This window comes from Olea europaea, unplaced genomic scaffold (assembly GCF_002742605.1).
Source record: "Olea europaea var. sylvestris unplaced genomic scaffold, O_europaea_v1 scaffold877, whole genome shotgun sequence".
Classification (NCBI taxonomy): Eukaryota; Viridiplantae; Streptophyta; class Magnoliopsida; order Lamiales; family Oleaceae; genus Olea; species Olea europaea.
The window spans coordinates 87,525-106,286 of record NW_019267230.1 but is presented as its reverse complement, the minus strand read 5'-3'; the positions used below and the strand labels follow the sequence as shown (position 1 = coordinate 106,286).

At 34.3% G+C, this 18,762-nt stretch overlaps 2 protein-coding genes across 2 annotated transcripts in view; both read left to right on the top strand.

Moving 5' to 3' along the window:
* LOC111392060 (berberine bridge enzyme-like 13) overlaps positions 1–11,716 on the top strand; it is a 36,732-nt gene extending 25,016 nt beyond the window's left edge. Inside the window, exon 2 of the mRNA XM_023017340.1 lies at positions 11,352–11,716. Coding sequence (XP_022873108.1) covers positions 11,352–11,716 — 365 coding nt within the window. The remainder of the gene's footprint in view (positions 1–11,351) is intronic.
* A 5,694-nt stretch (positions 11,717–17,410) lies between these two features.
* The window catches only part of LOC111392058 (berberine bridge enzyme-like 15), a 5,790-nt gene continuing 4,438 nt past the window's right edge, over positions 17,411–18,762 (top strand). Inside the window, exon 1 of the mRNA XM_023017339.1 lies at positions 17,411–18,761. Within this exon, the coding sequence (XP_022873107.1) occupies positions 17,411–18,761 (1,351 nt within the window). The remainder of the gene's footprint in view (position 18,762) is intronic.

Here is an 18,762-nt window from a genome sequence, read left to right as displayed (position 1 = left end):
AAAGCTGATTGCATCAAAAGCAAATAAAGGAAAAAGACGTGTTACATTTGAGCCTGGAGATTGGGTCTGGGTGCATTTCAGAAAAGAGCATTTTCCAGAATAGAGAAAGTCAAAATTGCGACCACGAGGCGATAAACCCTTTCAAATCATCGAGAGGATCAATGACAATGCATACAAAGTGGATTTACCTGGTGAGTATAATGTTTCAGCTACTTTTAATGTATCTAATCTCTCTCTGTTTGATGTAGGTTCAGATTCGAGGACGAATCCTTTTGAAGAGGAAGGGAATGTTATGAACCAGGAGCCGAGCCCGACGAAGGCAATTGTGAGACGAGACCCGTAGATAATCGATGGCTGACCAATGACGCGATCAAGAGCAAAGCAAGTGAAACAAGCGATGGGATTGCTCGTTCAAGAAACCATTGATGGAACCATGTTCGGGACTCAAAATGGAGTAACTTTCATGTTTGGGTCAAAAGCCGAATCAACTTGGATCAATTTGTTATCAAGCGACGAAACCGAAGGCTGAAAACAAGCCTGTGTGGCCGCACAGGCAAAACACAATGCAGCCGCACAGTGGCATACCGAAAATCAATATGACATTTCTTGTTGAACCATGCGACCACATGAAAATACACCATGCGGCCGCACAAGCCAAAAATTTGGCGAATTTTTCAATTTTGGCCGAATTTCCTAGTTTCGATAGAATTCTTATGAAATCAAATTATTACCATAATTTGATGGGTTTTGGATGTTTTTACTCATTAGTATAAATAGGAGAATACTTTTCATTGTAAAGACTTTTGACTTTTGCTTGAGTAATATTATAGAGAGAGAATTTGTTCTTTCAATTTCTTGTTCTTCTTGAACAATCTTGGAACTTATCAAGATTCAATTTCTTGTGGCGTTGTAAACAATTGGATTGTGGGTTCTTTTAATTGTAATCAAGGGCTTTTAGGTTCTTCTCTAATCTAGGATTTTTTGGTTCAATTCTTGGGGTTCAAGATCCAAAACCGGGTTAGTATTGGCATTCTTGGGTTCCACATCAATCTCGTTGTGAGTTTCGTAGTTTCCATTGCTATGGGGTTCGCATCACAATCTCTGTTGCTAAAGTGATTTTTCCTCGAGGGATTTTGCTGTAGCTTGTGAATCCATATTAAGGTTAGGTTACTGGGATTAGCTCGTAGTCAACCTCCAACTTGTCAAAAGTGGCTCCATATATGATATTGACAGAATCATGTTGTCTACCAGCATTCTCTTGAGACAATTTCTAGCCACTGCTCTCACAACTAAAGTATCACATTGAGGATAATGTACTTCTACTGTATTATCTAAGGCAAATATAATGGGTTGAAATCCCCTGTGATTGGAAGTTTTGCCATTGCTAACTATAAAGCTTGCCATTGGGAGGTCATTGGCTTCCCTTGCATAATTTCTTTGGGCATTTCTAGTCTTGTCCCCACGTATAGACCTCCAAATATTGTATTGATTCTTCATTAATGATCTCTGCCTAATCATTTCCAATAGGGAACGGTAGCTGGTAGGGTCTTTATTTTGTACATCTCTCTAGAAAAGCGAATTCATGTTTAATCCTCCCTTCAGGGCAGTCAATGCTTCCCTATCCATAACTTGTACGTAGTAGGTTGAATTCTCTTTTGAATTGTGGTCGTTATGTTTGAATTTATAGTATTTTGAATCTTTGGACGAATTAGGGTGTTAGATTAGTCAAGAAAATAGTCTAAAAAATTTAAAATTCATTTTTCTCGCCCGTCGGTGCTACGACAGCCTAATGCTGTTGATTTTTAGCAAGACGAGAGCAATGGTGCCCAAGATTGCACTACGGCGCTCACATCGTGTGGGAATATGGCACTGTGTATTTTTCAGTATTTTTATCATAACTTTTTATTCTGATATCCGATTGAGGCGATTCAAAATACGTCACTACAAGTTTACTTGACAATTTATTTTGCAATTCCAATGTTCGCTATGTCGAAAATGGGTTTTAATATGAGACTAAAAATCTAAAGCATAATTTTTTAGGATGGAAATTTATGTGTGATCATACTTTGGCTATATTTCATGCATTTGACTTTTTTCTTTATCCAATTGACTTCTAGAACTCTCAAATATTCATTGTGATGTCCAACATAATTTTTGAGTATTTACACTTTAATCCCAAACTTTGGATCTCTTACAATTTAGCCCATTTTCTAATTTTACAAACTTTTACTTATTTCCTTCAATTTCATCAATCAATATCACAACATCAAACCACACATTGAATGCTATAAAACTAGGAATTAGCTAAATATCAAGCTTTGATTGTGTCTAAAGTAGGAGTGAAATATACTCATCGAACAACTAGGCTTTTAACATGACTCCCAAATCCTCTTGTAAGCTGCCTCATCTTTTCCTTAAACAGAAAAGCACGTCGACTTCATCCACGGTGAGAGTATACAATTATAGAAAATATTATCTCCAGAAGTGACATATGATGACGGTAGTAAACACAACAACATCGACGCCAAGTCCTCATCGTACTCAACCTCCAATGTCTCACAGTTGACCACAATTTCTTTGAACATAGTCAAGTGATGCTATTTCAAGTGTAACTTACTAGTCAAGCTCTTTCTCATACAAAGTTTCTCCACTTCAACCATAACACAACGGTGCTTTTGTCCTCTAGAGTATATCCTGAAAATTTGATTGATAAATGTAGATGAATTTGAGATTGGACTTCTTCGATCCCTATGCTGCTTTTCATCCTACATCTAGGCTGAAGGCGTCTTATCAAAGTTAATTAAATTTTCCTACAAATCTATGTGAGCTAGAATTGCTCGTGTCTTCACTTGCCATAAGAAAATATCGTATTTCATCGTTGTCATACGAAATAATCAACATTACTCTGATACCACTTGTTATGAATTAATCATAAGATAATGACAATAAAAAAATAAAAAAAAACAAAGGGAGAACAACAAGATTTATATGGAAACCCAAGATGGAAAAATCACAGGTAGAGGAGGAGAATTTTACTATAAATAGTAGTAATTATGTTTACAACATGATCTCAATATTCTTAATTAAGATCTAAAACTCCCAAAATGTTATATGAATGTTATGGAAACAATACAATCCATGACTATATATATATATATATATATATATATATATATATATATAAACCATGTAAGTCTAGTTGTAAAGGAATAGGAGTCTAGAAAATGCGTTAGAGCGCAAAACGGGCCTTGACAGACTAATCCCGTTGTTCGAGCGATAGGCTAGTGGAGGGGAGCAACAGCTTCACCGCTTGAGTGTCAGGCGAACAACAAGTCTCGGGAGAAAAAGGCACCATTTAGGGGATTTGTGATTTTGGTTCTCTATGATAAAGGACATGTTTGGGAGAGTAAGATTGTGTATCGAAATTATTGCTTGTATGATTTAATTGGACTTTTACATTTTTTTATTTTTACTATAAATTTATATTATTTATGAAAAAAGAAATGTTAACAAGTAATACTTTAAATTTAATAGAATAATAGTTATGTGATGTAATTTCCGCTTTTTTAATTCTTGAGTGGGTTTTATTTTCAATAGAATTTTTAAAATTGGAGTTATCTAAGTCATAAACAAAATGCAATATGTATTTTTAATATTTAATATTAGGTTTAGAAAAAGTTAATTGTATATTTAATTTAAAGTTAATAGTATATTTAATTTTATTATTCTTTAATTGTAATATTAATATCAATCAACTTAATAGTTTATGCCATTCCAAGTTAATTATACTTGCAGTCTTAATATAAATTTTTTTTAAAAAATTTTAAATAATAATTTTTTTAATTGAATATTGATAATTAGTAATATTTGTGTTTTGTGAAAATAATGTTTGTGTTCTATGAAAATAAACTGACTTCTTTTTTTTTAAAGAAATAACATTAATTTAAAATAACTATACCTTCTGAAAATAAATTCAATATGAATGATATTGTTGACAATGAATATAATGAGATAAGGATAAATTGGAAAATCAAATGTTTTCCACTTAGTTGCACTTTTTATATATCTCATAGCAACATCAACCATTGCCGCCTCCTCATTTCTCCACCTTTGTCAACCCTTTCCCCATCACATCGTCTCCGTTTCCTTCATATAAGAACTTCTAAAAGACTAAACTCAAAATAAATAAATAAAGATAAATAAATGTTGGGAGCGGAAGCTTCGATACCACTTGTGTTGACCTACAATTGACTTCTCATTTTGATTATAACAAACAAATTATGTTTATCACAAAAAATTGTATTTGAGTGATTATAGAAGTTATGACAAATGTAGTAAATTGCAGACAAAATGTTGCTTTTGGAGCTTTCACAAAAATTGAAGAAAGTAGAAGCCGAGCTACACAACAAGTCAACAAGCACTTCATCAAGTCAAATTATGAAGAAATTTGAAGAAATTAGACTTAGACACCTTGATTTCAAATGTAAAGGTAAAACACTTTAGTATTTGGCAAATACGTAATTTGAAGCTCAAGAACCTTTTTTCACACAACTAACACGATTTTTTGCATAATTTTTTTTTTTAAGGCATGAACCTAATTATACACTTTAAGAAATGTCAAAAATCTTGAAAAACAAATTAGAAACATCTTTCATGAGATTACACCCTTTTAGAACATTAAAAGAAGAAAAATTCTAACTGCCAAATGCAAACTGGTCTAGAGGACGTGTCCTATAACTCTGGCGGACGCATCCTGTAACGTTCGCCTAGAGGACGCGTCCTATAATCCTAGCAGACGTCCGATACGGCAGGTTTGTCCAACGGTCTAAAAATTGAACATTCTGACTTCTGAACAAAAAACGAATAGTTGATCGTCCGGTAAGTTAGAAGACGTTCGGTAGCCTCGTCAGGTAAGACAGAACTTTTGATGATTTTGCTACTATAAATACCATATCAGTTTGCATTCAAGATAACAACTCCAAGAGCATTAAAGTGAGATTTTCTTGAGCTTAAATATTTGTTTTATATTCTTTACTTATCTCTATTCATTCTTGAAAAACTTTTGATTGATTTAACCTTTGATAATCATCTCATAAACATTTTCATATCTAACACTTGAGCTTTAATTATTGCTATTTACTAAATTGTTAACCTCCTTCTCTTATTGTACTCAACACCGAATAAATCATTCATTACAAGAGAAGTCTCTATTTATATCGAACCTCCATATCATATCTTTGACTTCTCTTCCTTTTTACTTATCCTTGTTTTTATTTATTACTTGTGTATTTATTTTAGTCTTCGTTCCTTTTCATATTTGACTAATTGCTACATTTAAGTGAGAATTAATTGTATACATAAAACTATTCTATGAAAAAGTTATTATAACCAATTTACCCCTCTCTTGGTTAGCTAGTCTTGGGCTTTCAAATTGTATTAGAGCAAAGGTACTCACTTACTTAGACTTCACAATCTAGAGTAAATGGCTAACCAAATGTTTCAATCTCTTGAAGGTCACTCTACCAACCGACCTTCCTTCTTTGATGAAACACATTACAATTATTGGAAGGCTAGAACGATGATTTATATTCAATCCATAGATTACAACATTTGGGAAGTGATTGAATATGGGCCTTATAAACCTACTAAGACTATTAAGATAGATGGCCAACCCAACCAAGTCATTCCCAAACCTAGGGAAGAATATGATGAAGAAGATAAGAGAAAATTATCCTTAAATGCAAAAGCTAAGAATCTTCTTTATTGTGCATTAGACAAAAAATGAATTCAATCACATTAGTACATGTGACTCCGCATATGCTATTTGGCATGCCTTAGAAGTCACTCATGTAGGTACTAGCAAAGTCAAAGAAACAAAGATTAATCTCTTAGTTAAGGAATTTGAAATTTTTTTCATGAAACAAAATGAACCTATTATTGATATGATTACTCAATTTATCGATATTGTAATTGGTCTCAAAGGTTTTGATCGCAAATTTACTAACGGTGAACTTGTAAGTAAAATGTGTTGGTCATTATCGGAAGATTGGAGCCCATTGAGAATGTTGATAGAAAACACCAAAGATATCAACACATATCCGTCGGAAGAACTATATAGGATATTAATGACCTAAGAAATTAACAGTGCCGAAATCAAAGAAAGCAAAGAGGAATCCAAAGAGTCTTCAAGACGCCAAATTGCTCTCAAATCGGCAATTGATGAAGGTATGTCTAATGGAAATTCAAGTGATGAAAAATTGGATGATTTAGTTCTTCTTGTCAAGAAATGGAAAAAATTTTGACACAATCGAAAATTTCAAAAGAAGGAAGAAAAGGGAGAAAAGAAGAACAAGAAAATCATTTGCTATGATTGTGACAAACTCGAATACAAAAGAACTGAATGTGCCAACAAGAAGAACAATTTCAAAAAGAAGGCACTAGAAGCTACATGAGATGATAGTGATGACGATGATCAAAATGAAAATAGTGGCCAAGACGAAATTGCCAACATGTGCTTCATGGCTATTGAGGAAGAGGTAAGCCCTATAGAAAAATTTTCATTTGAAGAATTATCAGCTTTTTATGATGAAATGCTTGAAAATTTTGAAAAACTTGCCAAAAGTCATTCCATGCTCAAAAAGAAATTTTTTTTTTATTAAAAGATGAAACAAAGAAACTTTTGGAAACTCAAAAGGAAAATAATAAACATGATTGTTTAATAAATAAAAATCATCTTCTTAAAGAAAAAGTAGATGACTTAACAAAAATTATTCACAAGTTCACCCAAGGAAAGAAAAAATTTTACTTGATGCTTGGGGATTAAAATGTGGTTTCGACAAAGGAGGTTTGGGCTACAAACCATCCTTAAAACAAAAAATCTCTTGAGAATATATTTGTTAAATTTTCAAAAACTATCACTTCTAAGACTACATGTAGTTTTTGCAATAAGATTGGACATGTTGCATATAATTTTCTTGCTAAGAAGAGACTATATTTTGAAAATAAGCACAAGTGGATTCAAGAATCGACAAAAACTAACTATCAAGGACCCCAAATTAATATGGGTACCAAAAGTCAAGAATTGAAATTATTTTTGTAGGTACCATCAAAAATTCGGAGCAAATGGTTCTTGGATAGTGGATGTTCAAAACACATGACCGGAGACAAATCATTACTATGTAATTTCAAAAAGAAAGATGGAGGTCATGTGACGTTTGGAGATAATGCCAAAGGAAAAATAATTGGTATCGGAAATATTGGTAACTATCTTTCCGCTTCTATTGAAAATGTATTATTGGTAGATAACCTTAAACATAATTTACTAAGCATTAGTCAATTGTGTGACAAAGGTTACAACATTAAATTTGATTCTTCCAAAGACAAATTAAGGATATTACATTCAAAGAGGTGGTTTTTGTAGGATGCCGAAATAAAGATATTTATATCATAAATTGAACAGAGAAATGATGAAAAATGTTTACTAAGTTTGAAAGAAGATACTTGGCTTTGGCATAGGAGACTAGGACATGTTAGCATGGACCTTCTCTCAAGAATTTCAAAACATTGCCTTGTTAAAAGTTTGCCAAGCCTGAAATTTGAAAAAGAAAGAATTTGTGAAGTTTGTCAATTTGGTAAACAAGTAAAAAGTTCTTTCAAAACAAAAATGTATTCTTCAACTACAAAACCTTTACAACTTCTCCATATGGATCTTTTTGGACCATGTAGAACCGCAAGTTTAGGTGGAAAATATTATGCTTTTGTTATAGTTGATGATTTTTCTAGATACACTTGGGTTATATTTTTGAGCCAAAAAGATGAAGTACTAAAACCTTTTAAGAATTTTTGTAAGAAAGTCCAAATTGAGAAAGGATATTCTATAATTTCAATTAGGAGTGACCATGGTGGAGAATTTGATAATGTCGCTTTTGATGATTTTTAGAATGAAAATGGATATGAACATAATTTCTCGGCTCCTAGAACTTCTCAACAAAATGGTATAGTAGAGAGGAAGAATTGCATATTGCAAGAAATGGCTAGAACCATGTTAAATGAAAACAATCTACCAAAATGTTTTTGGGCCGAAGCCGTAAATACCTCTTGCTACATTGTTAATAGAGTTTTAGTTAGTTGAAAGAAAACTAAAACTCCTTATGAACTTTAGAAAAATAAAATTCCTAATATTAGTTATTTCAAAGTTTTTGATTACAAATGTTTCATTTTAAACACTCAAGATAATTTGGGAAAATTTGACTCAAAATCTGATATCGGTATTTTCCTAGGATATTCATCGACTAGCAAAGCTTATAGAGTATTTAACAAAAGAACTCTAATCATTGAAGAATCCGTACATGTCTCATTTAATGAAACTAACATCCTTGATCGTGAGAAAAGTACAGAGAATGGTGTAGTTTTGAAGAGTTTATTCAAACAAATGAATATTCAAGATCAAAATCAAGGAGTTCAAAATGAAAGTTAAGAGCCAAATGATGAAGAAAGCAAAGAAAAATCAACTGAGGCTCAAAACGACTCTACATTACCAAATGAATGGGGTATTGTCCCATCTCATCCAAAGGAATTGATGATAGGTGATCTCTCTAAAGGTATTACTACTAGAAATTCTCTTAGAAATCATCTTGGAAGTTGTGCTTTTCTTTCTCAAATTGAACCTAAGAACTTCAAAGAAGCCGAGTTTGATGAATTTTGGATTCTAGCAATGCAAGAAGAGCTAAATCAATTTGAAAAAAATAATGTTTGGAATTTAGTTGCTAGACCTAATAATCAAACCGTGATTGGAACTAAATGGATATTTAGAAACAAACGAGATGAAGATGGAATTGTGCGTAAGAAGGCCAGATTTGTGGCCTAAGGTTACAATCAAGAGGAAGGAATAGATTTTGAAGAAACTTTTGCACCGGTAGCTAGATTAGAATCCATTCGTATGCTTCTTGCATTTGCTTGCTACAATGGATTTACATTATACCAGATGGATGTCAAAACTGCATTTTTAAATGGATATATTCAAGAAGAGGTCTTTGTTGAACAACCTCCCGATTTCAAAGATCACAAATATCCAAATCATGTTTTCAAACTTAGAAAAGCACTTTATGGCCTAAAACAAGCTTCTAGAGCTTGGTATGAACGTTTGCGTAAAGTTTTAATCTCAAATGGATTTTCTATTGGAAAGGTCGATACCACACTTTTTGTAAAAATTTATAAGAATGACATGCTTATTGTTAAAATTTATGTGGGTGATATCATATTTGGTGCCACTAACATATGTCTTTGTGAAGAATTCTCTAAAAGTATGAGCAAGGAATTTGAAATGAGCATGATGGAAGAATTAAAATTCTTCCTTGGTTTGCAAATTAAATAAGCTCCGAATGGAATCTTCATAAATCAAAGCAAGTATTTGCTAGAGATGCTTAAAAAGTTCAACATGGATGGGCTAAAACCAATGACCACTCCCATGAGTTCAACAATTAAGCTCGACAAAGATTACCAAGGTACTCCTATTGATGTGACTAAATATCGAGGTGTGATCGGATCCCTTCTTTATTTAACCGCTAGTAGACCCGATATTATGTTTAGTGTTTGTCTATGTGCTCGATTTCAATCTAATCCTAAAGAATCACATCTTAAAGCCGTTAAAAGAATTTTTAGATATCTTAGTGGTACTAGAAATTTAGGCCTTTGGTATCCAAAAAGAACTCACATCGACTTGCTTAGCTATTCGGATGCCGATTGGGCAGGTTGCAAAATTGACCGTAAGAGCACTAGTGGAACTTGTCATTTTCTAGTCTTTGCACTAGTTTCATGGTTTAGTAAGAAACAAAATTCCGTTGCCTTATCTCCTGCCGAAGCCGAATATATTTCAGCCGCTAGTTGTTGTTCACAAGTGTTATGGATGAAACAAACACTTAAGGATTATCAGTTGTCATTTGATCATGTTCTTATTATGTGTGATAACACTAGTGCTATAAATTTGTCTAAAAATTCTATATTACACTCACGAACGAAGCACATTGAAATTAGACATCACTTTCTTAGAGATCATACTCAAAAAGGTGATATTGCATTAGAGTTTGTCAATATGGAAAATCAATTGGTCGATATCTTCACTAAACCTCTTGCTCTCGACCGTTTCATAGACATTCGTAGAGGTTTAGGTCTTATTAACGAAATTGAAATGCATAATTAATTTAAGTTACTATGTGACTATATTAAAAAAAAAGGGTAGCAGACGTACCCAACGGACGAGTCCTGTAACGAATCTAGTTTGGCAGCAAAAATTTTGTTTTAGAGGATGAGTCCAGTACTTTTACCTCACGTCCGGTACACAAAAATCTCAGTTTATAAAATCGCGAACAGCACCCTCCTTTCTTCATTTTTCCTCCTTCTTCTTCCCTTCCACCATCTTAAACTTGGTCGCCTATGCCTATTTCATCAACATTCAAGCTTCACACAACATTCCATTCCCTAATCAAAGATTTCTACATCTTCTATTTTTCAAAAACTCGAACATTCACAGTTTTTTACCCCAAATCTCAGCCCCAATTTCGAGATTTTTTAAAACCCTTCAAATTTAACAAAAATCTTCAACTTCCACACTATGTCAAGATCAACATGATCTAGGAAGAGGACGAAACAAATGGTTCGACAATCTCTACCAAGTTCATAGGAGGAAAAAATGGAGTCGGACCTCGAGGAGCCCACAACCCATTTCGAAAAATTCCCTATCCTTCTAGGTAAAAATGTTGATTTTTATGAACTTACTATTGAGGCACTGCATTTTCGTTTAGAAGAATATTTTGCAATTATAGGTTAGGTGTTGGTTTGCACTATACAAGAAAATTCATACCCATGACTTGTGCGTGATTTTTATAAAAATATAGTTGTCACTCCCCGTATGGATAGCATTTCATGTTTCATTAAGAATGCACGGATCACTATCACAAAAACATTAATTCGAGATATTCTTGAACTTGTACCAAGTGACACTCAAGTTTCTGTGCAAAAAGCTCACTTGACCGTAGCGGGTTATGACCTTAGTGATGCATGCCATCATGTGACGGGAAAGGATTTTGAAAACATCACAAAGATTAGCACACACCACTTGTCTCTTCCATGCAAGGTTTTGCAAAATATCATACCAATGTCATTTTACCTAGGAAGGGACATCGAGATGCGGCTAATTATTTCGACTTTTTCATTCTTGATTCCTTCCTTGTTGGCCGCAAACTAGATTTTCCAACTATTGTGATGGGAACTTGTTTACTCCTCTCGTATTACCAAAGCTTTAACTTATGGTATGTTATTAACAAAAATTTTCAAGCATTTCAATGTTCCTTTAGACGATGAGAAAATCTTAAAGCCTCGACCCACTGACACTATCAATATTCAAACTCTCAAACGCATGAAAATCTATAAAATTCAAGGACAATGGGTGGCTAATACTAAAGGCTTTGACCTCGCCTCGGGACATTTGACACTTACATTCGAGGAGGAAAAGGAAGACGACGACAATCCATTACCTACACATCCTCCTCACCCTCTGACATCCAGTGGTCCATCATCTTCTTTATGTGGATTCACCTTTACTGAGGATCAGTATAATCTTCTCAATGGGCAACTCGGCTCACTCACGTCTTCAGTTGATGGGCTTAGTGGTCTTCTTCATCATGTTCAGTCAAAGCTGGCCATAATACAGGCTCAGTAGGATGTCATTCTTACACAGCAGGAAGAGATGCAAGCTCAGCAGAATGCATTCTATGCTCACTTTTACGTACATTTTCCTCCACCGCCTCCTTCGGAGCCTTACCTTTTAGTTTTATCTTATGCATATTTTTGTAGTTCCGAACTCATTATGACTCTATATTTTGGCGTTTTGATTATGAAATTATGAACATATGTTTCTTCTTTTATGACTCATTATTTGTCATTTTTAATCATGCCAAAAGGGGGAAATTATATGAGATGATATAATGCATAATAAGAATGCTTAAATAAAGGGGAGTACATGTATAAAAGACATGGGGAATTATTTCTTTACTTATCAAATTTTTATCATCTCTTGTTTGTTTCCTCACTTATTAAATCTCCATTATCTCTTGTTTGTCATAATCCAAAAAGGGGAAATTGTTGATCTACGGTTGAATTCTCATCTTGATTATAACAAACAAATTATGTTTATTGCTAAAAATTGTATTTGAGTGATGATAGAAGTTATGACAAATGTAGTAAATCGAAGACAAAATGTTGCTTTTGGAGCTTTCGCAAAAATTGAAGAAAGTAGAAGTCGAGCTACACAACAAGTCAACAAGCACTTCATCAAGTCAAATTATGAAGAAATTTGAAGAAATTAGACTTAATCACCTTGATGTCAAATGTAAAGGTAAAATACTTTAGTATTTGGCAAATAAGTTATTTGAAGCTCAAGAAAGTTTCTTTGCACAACAAACACGATTTTTTGCATAATTTTTTTTTTAAGGCGTGAACCTAATTATACACTTTAAGAAATGTCAAAAATCTTGAAAAACAAATTAGAAACATCTTTCATGAGATTACACCCTTTTAGAACATTAAAAGAAGAAAATTCTAACTGCCAAATGCAAACTGGTCTAGAGGACACGCCCTGTAACTCTGGAACTTTGGCCTAGAGGACGCGTCCTATAATCCTAGCGGACGTCCAGTACGACAGGTTTGTCCAACGGTCTGAAAATTGAACGTTCTGACTTCTGAACCAAAAAAACAGATAGTTAAGCGTCCGGTAAGCTAGAGTACGTCTGGTAGCCTCGTCCGGTAAGATAAAACTTTTGACGATTTTGCTGTTACAAATACCAGATCAGTTTGCATTCAAGACAACAACTCCAAGAGCATTAAAGTGAGATTTTCTTGAGCTTAAATATTTGTTTTATATTCTTTAGTCATCTCTATTATTCTTGAAAAACTTTTGATTGATTCAACCTTTGATAATCATCTCATAAAAGTTTTTCATATCTAACACTTGAGCTTCAATTATTGCTATTTATCAAAGCTTTAACCTTCTTCTCTTATTGTACTCAAATCCGAATAAATCATTCATTACAAGAGAAGTCTCTATTTATAAACTCTTTATTTTCAAACTTGTGGGTCGAGTTGAAGTCCCGAAAATTTCAACATTCAATATGAAAACAAGATTTAAAATAAAGAAGACCAAAAAGGATTAAACGTAGAGGAACGATGTTTATTACTAATCAATATGGAGAAAACAAGTACAACTTAGCAAAATTGCTTCTTACAAAACTGACAGAGAAGCCTCATACTTATAGGGAAAAATTCATCCTTAGAAGTAGAGTTGTAGATGAAATAAAATGTCTAAAAGTTTCCTTATTTGAACTCTTCAAGTCAACTCAAATTTCAACTCCCAATGGGCTTCAAAATATAATTTTAAATAGAATTTGACAATTAAACTTGAATAGGATTCCTCAAAGCATCCCAACTAAAATTCCTCTTGATATGCATTTCAATTAGAATTCTATAATTATTTGAACAAAAGAATCCAGGTCATCCCAAAATTCTAACAATCTGTACCTTAACACAAAGTTCGAAACTCCTAGATTTCAAATTCTTCTGTATCGAAATGAACTGGCCAATCTCCTCAACGCAGTAACCAAACATTCCATATAAACTAAACAATTGTCCTCTACCTGGTGTCCACAAGCGACACCTAAACCCAATCCCAAGGTTCCCAAATTCTTCCTCATAATTAATGTTGATCACATAGGGTCAAAGCACACCTTGTAGCAAAAACCAAACTAGATGCTTGATCAGAAGGCCCCTTACTGGAATTGTCACTTTCATCTTCCCTAGAAGTATCCCAGACATTACTTACACCATGATACCTACGCTCGATGAAACCCAGTAACTGAACATAGTGTACCCGCTGAAATTTGTGGCAAAGCAAAATCACCAACGCTCTCTAGCAGTGTTCTGAATTGGCTTAGAACCCAACACAAGAGGTAATGTACCAAACTGAACTTTCACCATGGTACAAAACTTGTCCAAATGTCTCCTCTTTACTGGTTCTACACTACCCTGCAAAATGTACAACTGGAATTTTTTTCATCCCCCAGTAACTGAACATAGTGTACCCGCTGAAATTTGTGGCAAAGCAAAATCACCAACGCTCTCTAGCAGTGTTCTGAATTGGCTTAGAACCCAACACAAGAGGTAATGTACCAAACTGAACTTTCACCATGGTACAAAACTTGTCCAAATGTCTCCTCTTTACTGGTTCTACACTACCCTGCAAAATGTACAACTGGAATTTTTTCCATCCCTCCGGTACAACCCAGACTCCCTTTTGGACCTTCAAGAATACACCTCCTCTAGAGAATTTATACCCTTTTGCATCTAAGGCACTCAATGAGATGAGATTCCTCTTCAAATCTGGAACATGTCGAACTTGGCCAAGTGTTCTGACTGTTCCATCCTGCAACAACAATTTGACTCAACCGATTCCAGCAATACGGCAAGACTGGTTATTTTCCATTACAACTCCACCTTGCTGAACAGCCTCATATGTCTGAAAATAAATTCCTATCAGAACACATATGGTGTGACATTGTCGAATCAAGAATCCACTCTTCGTCAGGCCTATATTCCACGTCAGATATCATGGTCAACATCACATCTCCACCATCTAAAAAATCCTCAACTACATTGGTTTCGTCTGAAGTCAAAGGTTGTGCTCTACGATTTGCAGCTAAATCACCTCTAGTCTGCAACATATCGCAACCCTTCCGAAAACATCCCTTCCGTTTGTAGTAATAACAATATACATTGCTAAAGTTGATTTTCAATCTGCCTATCACCTTGAGATACAAGAACTTCTCCATCCCTTGATGTAGCTCCAATCAAATGCTTCATCTTCTCCTTTAAGTGCAAAACATCATAGACATCGTCTATAGTCAAAGTATCTCAGCTATACAAGATGGTATCCTGAAACGACGAATAAGAACCAGGCAGTGAACACAACATGATCAAGGCAAGATCCTCTTCGTCGTACTTATCCTCCAACATTTCCAAATCTGTAACTATTTCCTTGAACACAGCAATGTGATCTTCCAACGACCCTCCTTCCACTATGCAATGGGAATACAGCTTCTGCTTAAGAGCCAGTTTACTAGTAACTCTTAGTCATACATAACTGCTCTAGTCTTAACCATGAAGCAGCCGCTGTCTTCTCCTTTAAGATATCATACAGAATATTGTTGGATAAATGAAGATGAATCAACGACACAACCTTCCAATCCTTCCATTGTTTCTCCTTCTTTGTCCAATCAACTAGCATATTCTCAAAACCTAACAATGCATCGTCCAAATCCAACTGCACTAGAACAATCCTCATCTTTACTTGCCGAAAGCAACCTTTTATTACGATCTAATTGCAGAATATCATACTTCAACTCAGCCATCTCGAAAAAATCTAAACCAATCTACGAAAGGAACCTGGCTTTGATACCACTTGTTGGGCGTGGAAGCTCTTATACCACTTGTTGATCCGAAATCGGGTTGTAAATAATGAGATTTAATGACAATATTGAAGTAAACAAAATCACTCCATGAAAACAATATTTAAAGTAAAGAACAAAAAGGGTAAAATGTAGAGAAACAATGTTTATTACTGAACAATATAGAGAAAATAAGTATAACTTAGCAAAATTACTTCCACAAAACAGACAGAGAAGCCTCATATTTATAGGGAAAAATCCATCCCTAAAAAGTAGAGTTGTGGATGAAATAAAATGCCTAAAAATTTCCTTATTTGAACTCTTTAAGTCCAACTCAAATTTCAACTCCCAGTGGGTTTCAAAATAGAACTTTAAATAGAATTCGACAATTAAACTTGAATAAGATTCCTCAAAGCATTCCAATTAAAATTCCTTTTGACGTGTGCTTCAATTAGAATTCTACAATTATTTCAATAAAAGAATTCGAGCATCCCAAAATTCTAACAATAAGTTCTACTCAAAACTTAAACTAGCGAAGGTGGCAAAAGCTCACCCACATATCAATGAGTGGGGTTGCGTGGGTTAGGATGGCTAAAGGAATCGAGTCAACAGGCAAATTTTTGGATGAAAAAAATTAGAGATATTTCCGGCACATAACTAATTAATGTTTTGGACATTGGACGCAAAATTCTATTTTTTAATTAATTAAAGATTAAAAGATCATTTAGTAAGTTCTACTCAAAACTTAAACTAGCGAAGGTGGCAAAAGCTCACCCACATATCAATGAGTGGGGTTGCGTGGGTTAGGATGGCTGAAGGAATCGAGTCAACAGGCAAATTTTTGGATGAAAAAAATTAGAGATATTTCCGGCACATAACTAATTAATGTTTTGGACATTGGACGCAAAATTCTATTTTTTAATTAATTAAAGATTAAAAGATCATTTAGTTTTTTTTTAAAAAAAATTGGTCAAATTAAGGTCAAATATTGACTTCTGTTAACTAACAGATTTTTTACCGAAAATCATCCACATTTTTCCACCGAACAATTTTGATTATCCCAAGGGCATTTTTTTCCGAACCAATAGAATCAGATCGGAATTAGATAGAACCGATTTGTTTGGTTTTGGTTTTGGTTCCTCTACCAAATGGGTCGATTTTGAGGCCATAGATCGTGAATTGATCGGTACCGATCTGATTCTTGGTATTAACTTGAGAACTAATAGTGATTTTTTGCATCGAAATGCACTAAATGTTTGAAGATTAGATCCCAAAATTATTTCACATCTAAATTTCATTTTTTCATACACTAGTTTTCTTTGCAAAAAAAAAAAAACCCAAAGGGTAATCAAAATTCAAATGTAAATAATTTACAAATTCATATCTTTAATGCAGGATTTTAAGAATTAATTTTCTATCCATATTTTACCGTTTATGTTGTGTTTGATAGTTTATACCCTTTTTTTTCGTATTTATGAGTTGATCTTGTGTTTTTGGAGTGAATTTATTGTTTACGTGGTTTTTTTTTATTATTAGATTACAAAATTGACAAGCAAATTCATACTCTATTTTGTTTATTTTCAATTTTGCAAGTAATTTCATACTTTATTTTTTTAAAATAATTTTTAAATATAAAGAACCAGACTGGGCTGAACCAAATGGTTCGGTTCCAATTCGATTCTATAGTTAGAAATGATATTCAATTCGGGTTCGGTCTATAGTTAGATATGGGGCCAATGAAAATATTTGAAAACTACTTTTTCTACCTATTCAATATCAACCACGCATTCATACAATAAAATATTTTGCATTTAAATCTAAAAATTTTCCCTACTTTATAACCACATATTCTCTTAAAAATTACTCTTCAAAATATTATTTTTCTCAAATATTGATTGTAAAATAGGGGCTTAATGATCATGAATTTAAGGTATTTGATGCCTTCTGTGCCGAAACCTCAGCTGATCTTCACCCCGTTAACTGAAAATCATGTTCAGGCAGCTGTTCAATGCGCAAAAGAGGTAGCAGTTCAGCTTAGAGTCCGAAGTGGAGGCCATGATTATGAAGGCCTCTCGTACATGTCAGAAATGGATCAACCTTTTCTCATTGTAGACCTATCGAAACTTCGGAATGTACATGTAGATATACAGGACAATAGTGCATGGGTTCAAGCTGGCGCCACTATTGGTGAACTTTATTATAGAATTTCACAAAAAAGCAAAACTCATGGATTCCCTGGTGGACTTTGCACCAGCATAGGAATTGGAGGGCACATAACAGGAGGAGCATATGGTTCCATGATGAGGAAATATGGCCTCGGAGCTGACAATGTTGTCGATGCACGAATAGTTGATGCAAGCGGCAGAATTCTTGATAGGAAATCAATGGGAGAAGATCTTTTCTGGGCTATTAGAGGTGGTGGTGGAGCTAGTTTTGGAATCATACTCGCTTGGAAAGTCCGATTAGTCCCTGTTCCAGAAACTGTGACTGTTTTCACTGTTCCAAAAACCTTGGAACAAGGTGCTACAAAGATTCTCTACAGATGGCAACAAGTAGTTGATAAACTTGATGAGGATCTGTTCATCAGAGTCATCATTACAAAAGCAAATAGTGCTCAAAAGGGCGAGCAGACAGCACAAAATTTGTACCAAGGTTTATTTCTTGGCAGAGCCGATAGATTGCTTGGAATAATGGACGAAAGTTTCCCCGAGTTGGGATTGACAAAAAAGGACTGCACTGAAATGAGCTGGATCCAATCAGTGATGTATATTGGTAGTTACCCACCGAATACACCACCTGAGGTTTTGCTTCAAGGGAAGGCCTTGTTCAAGAACTACTTCAAAGCCAAATCAGACTTCATAAAAGAACCAATCCCAGAGACAGGAATTGAAGGACTATGGAAAAGTTTTCTTGAAGAAGAATCACCATTGATGATATGGACTCCTTATGGTGGCATGATGAGTAACATTGCAGAATCTGAAATTCCATTCCCTCACAGAGAAGGTGTCATATTTATGATACAATACGTTACCAATTGGAATGACGATAAACCAGAATCCATGACGAGGCACATGGAATGGATAAGGAAACTGTACAATTACATGACTCCATATGCTTCCATGTCACCAAGAGAAGCCTATGTTAATTACAGGGATCTCGATCTGGGTATGAACAAAAACGGGACATGTTTTACGGACGCAAGTTTGTGGGGCACCGGATATTTCAAGGACAATTTCAACAGATTAGTAAATATAAAGACTAAAGTTGATCC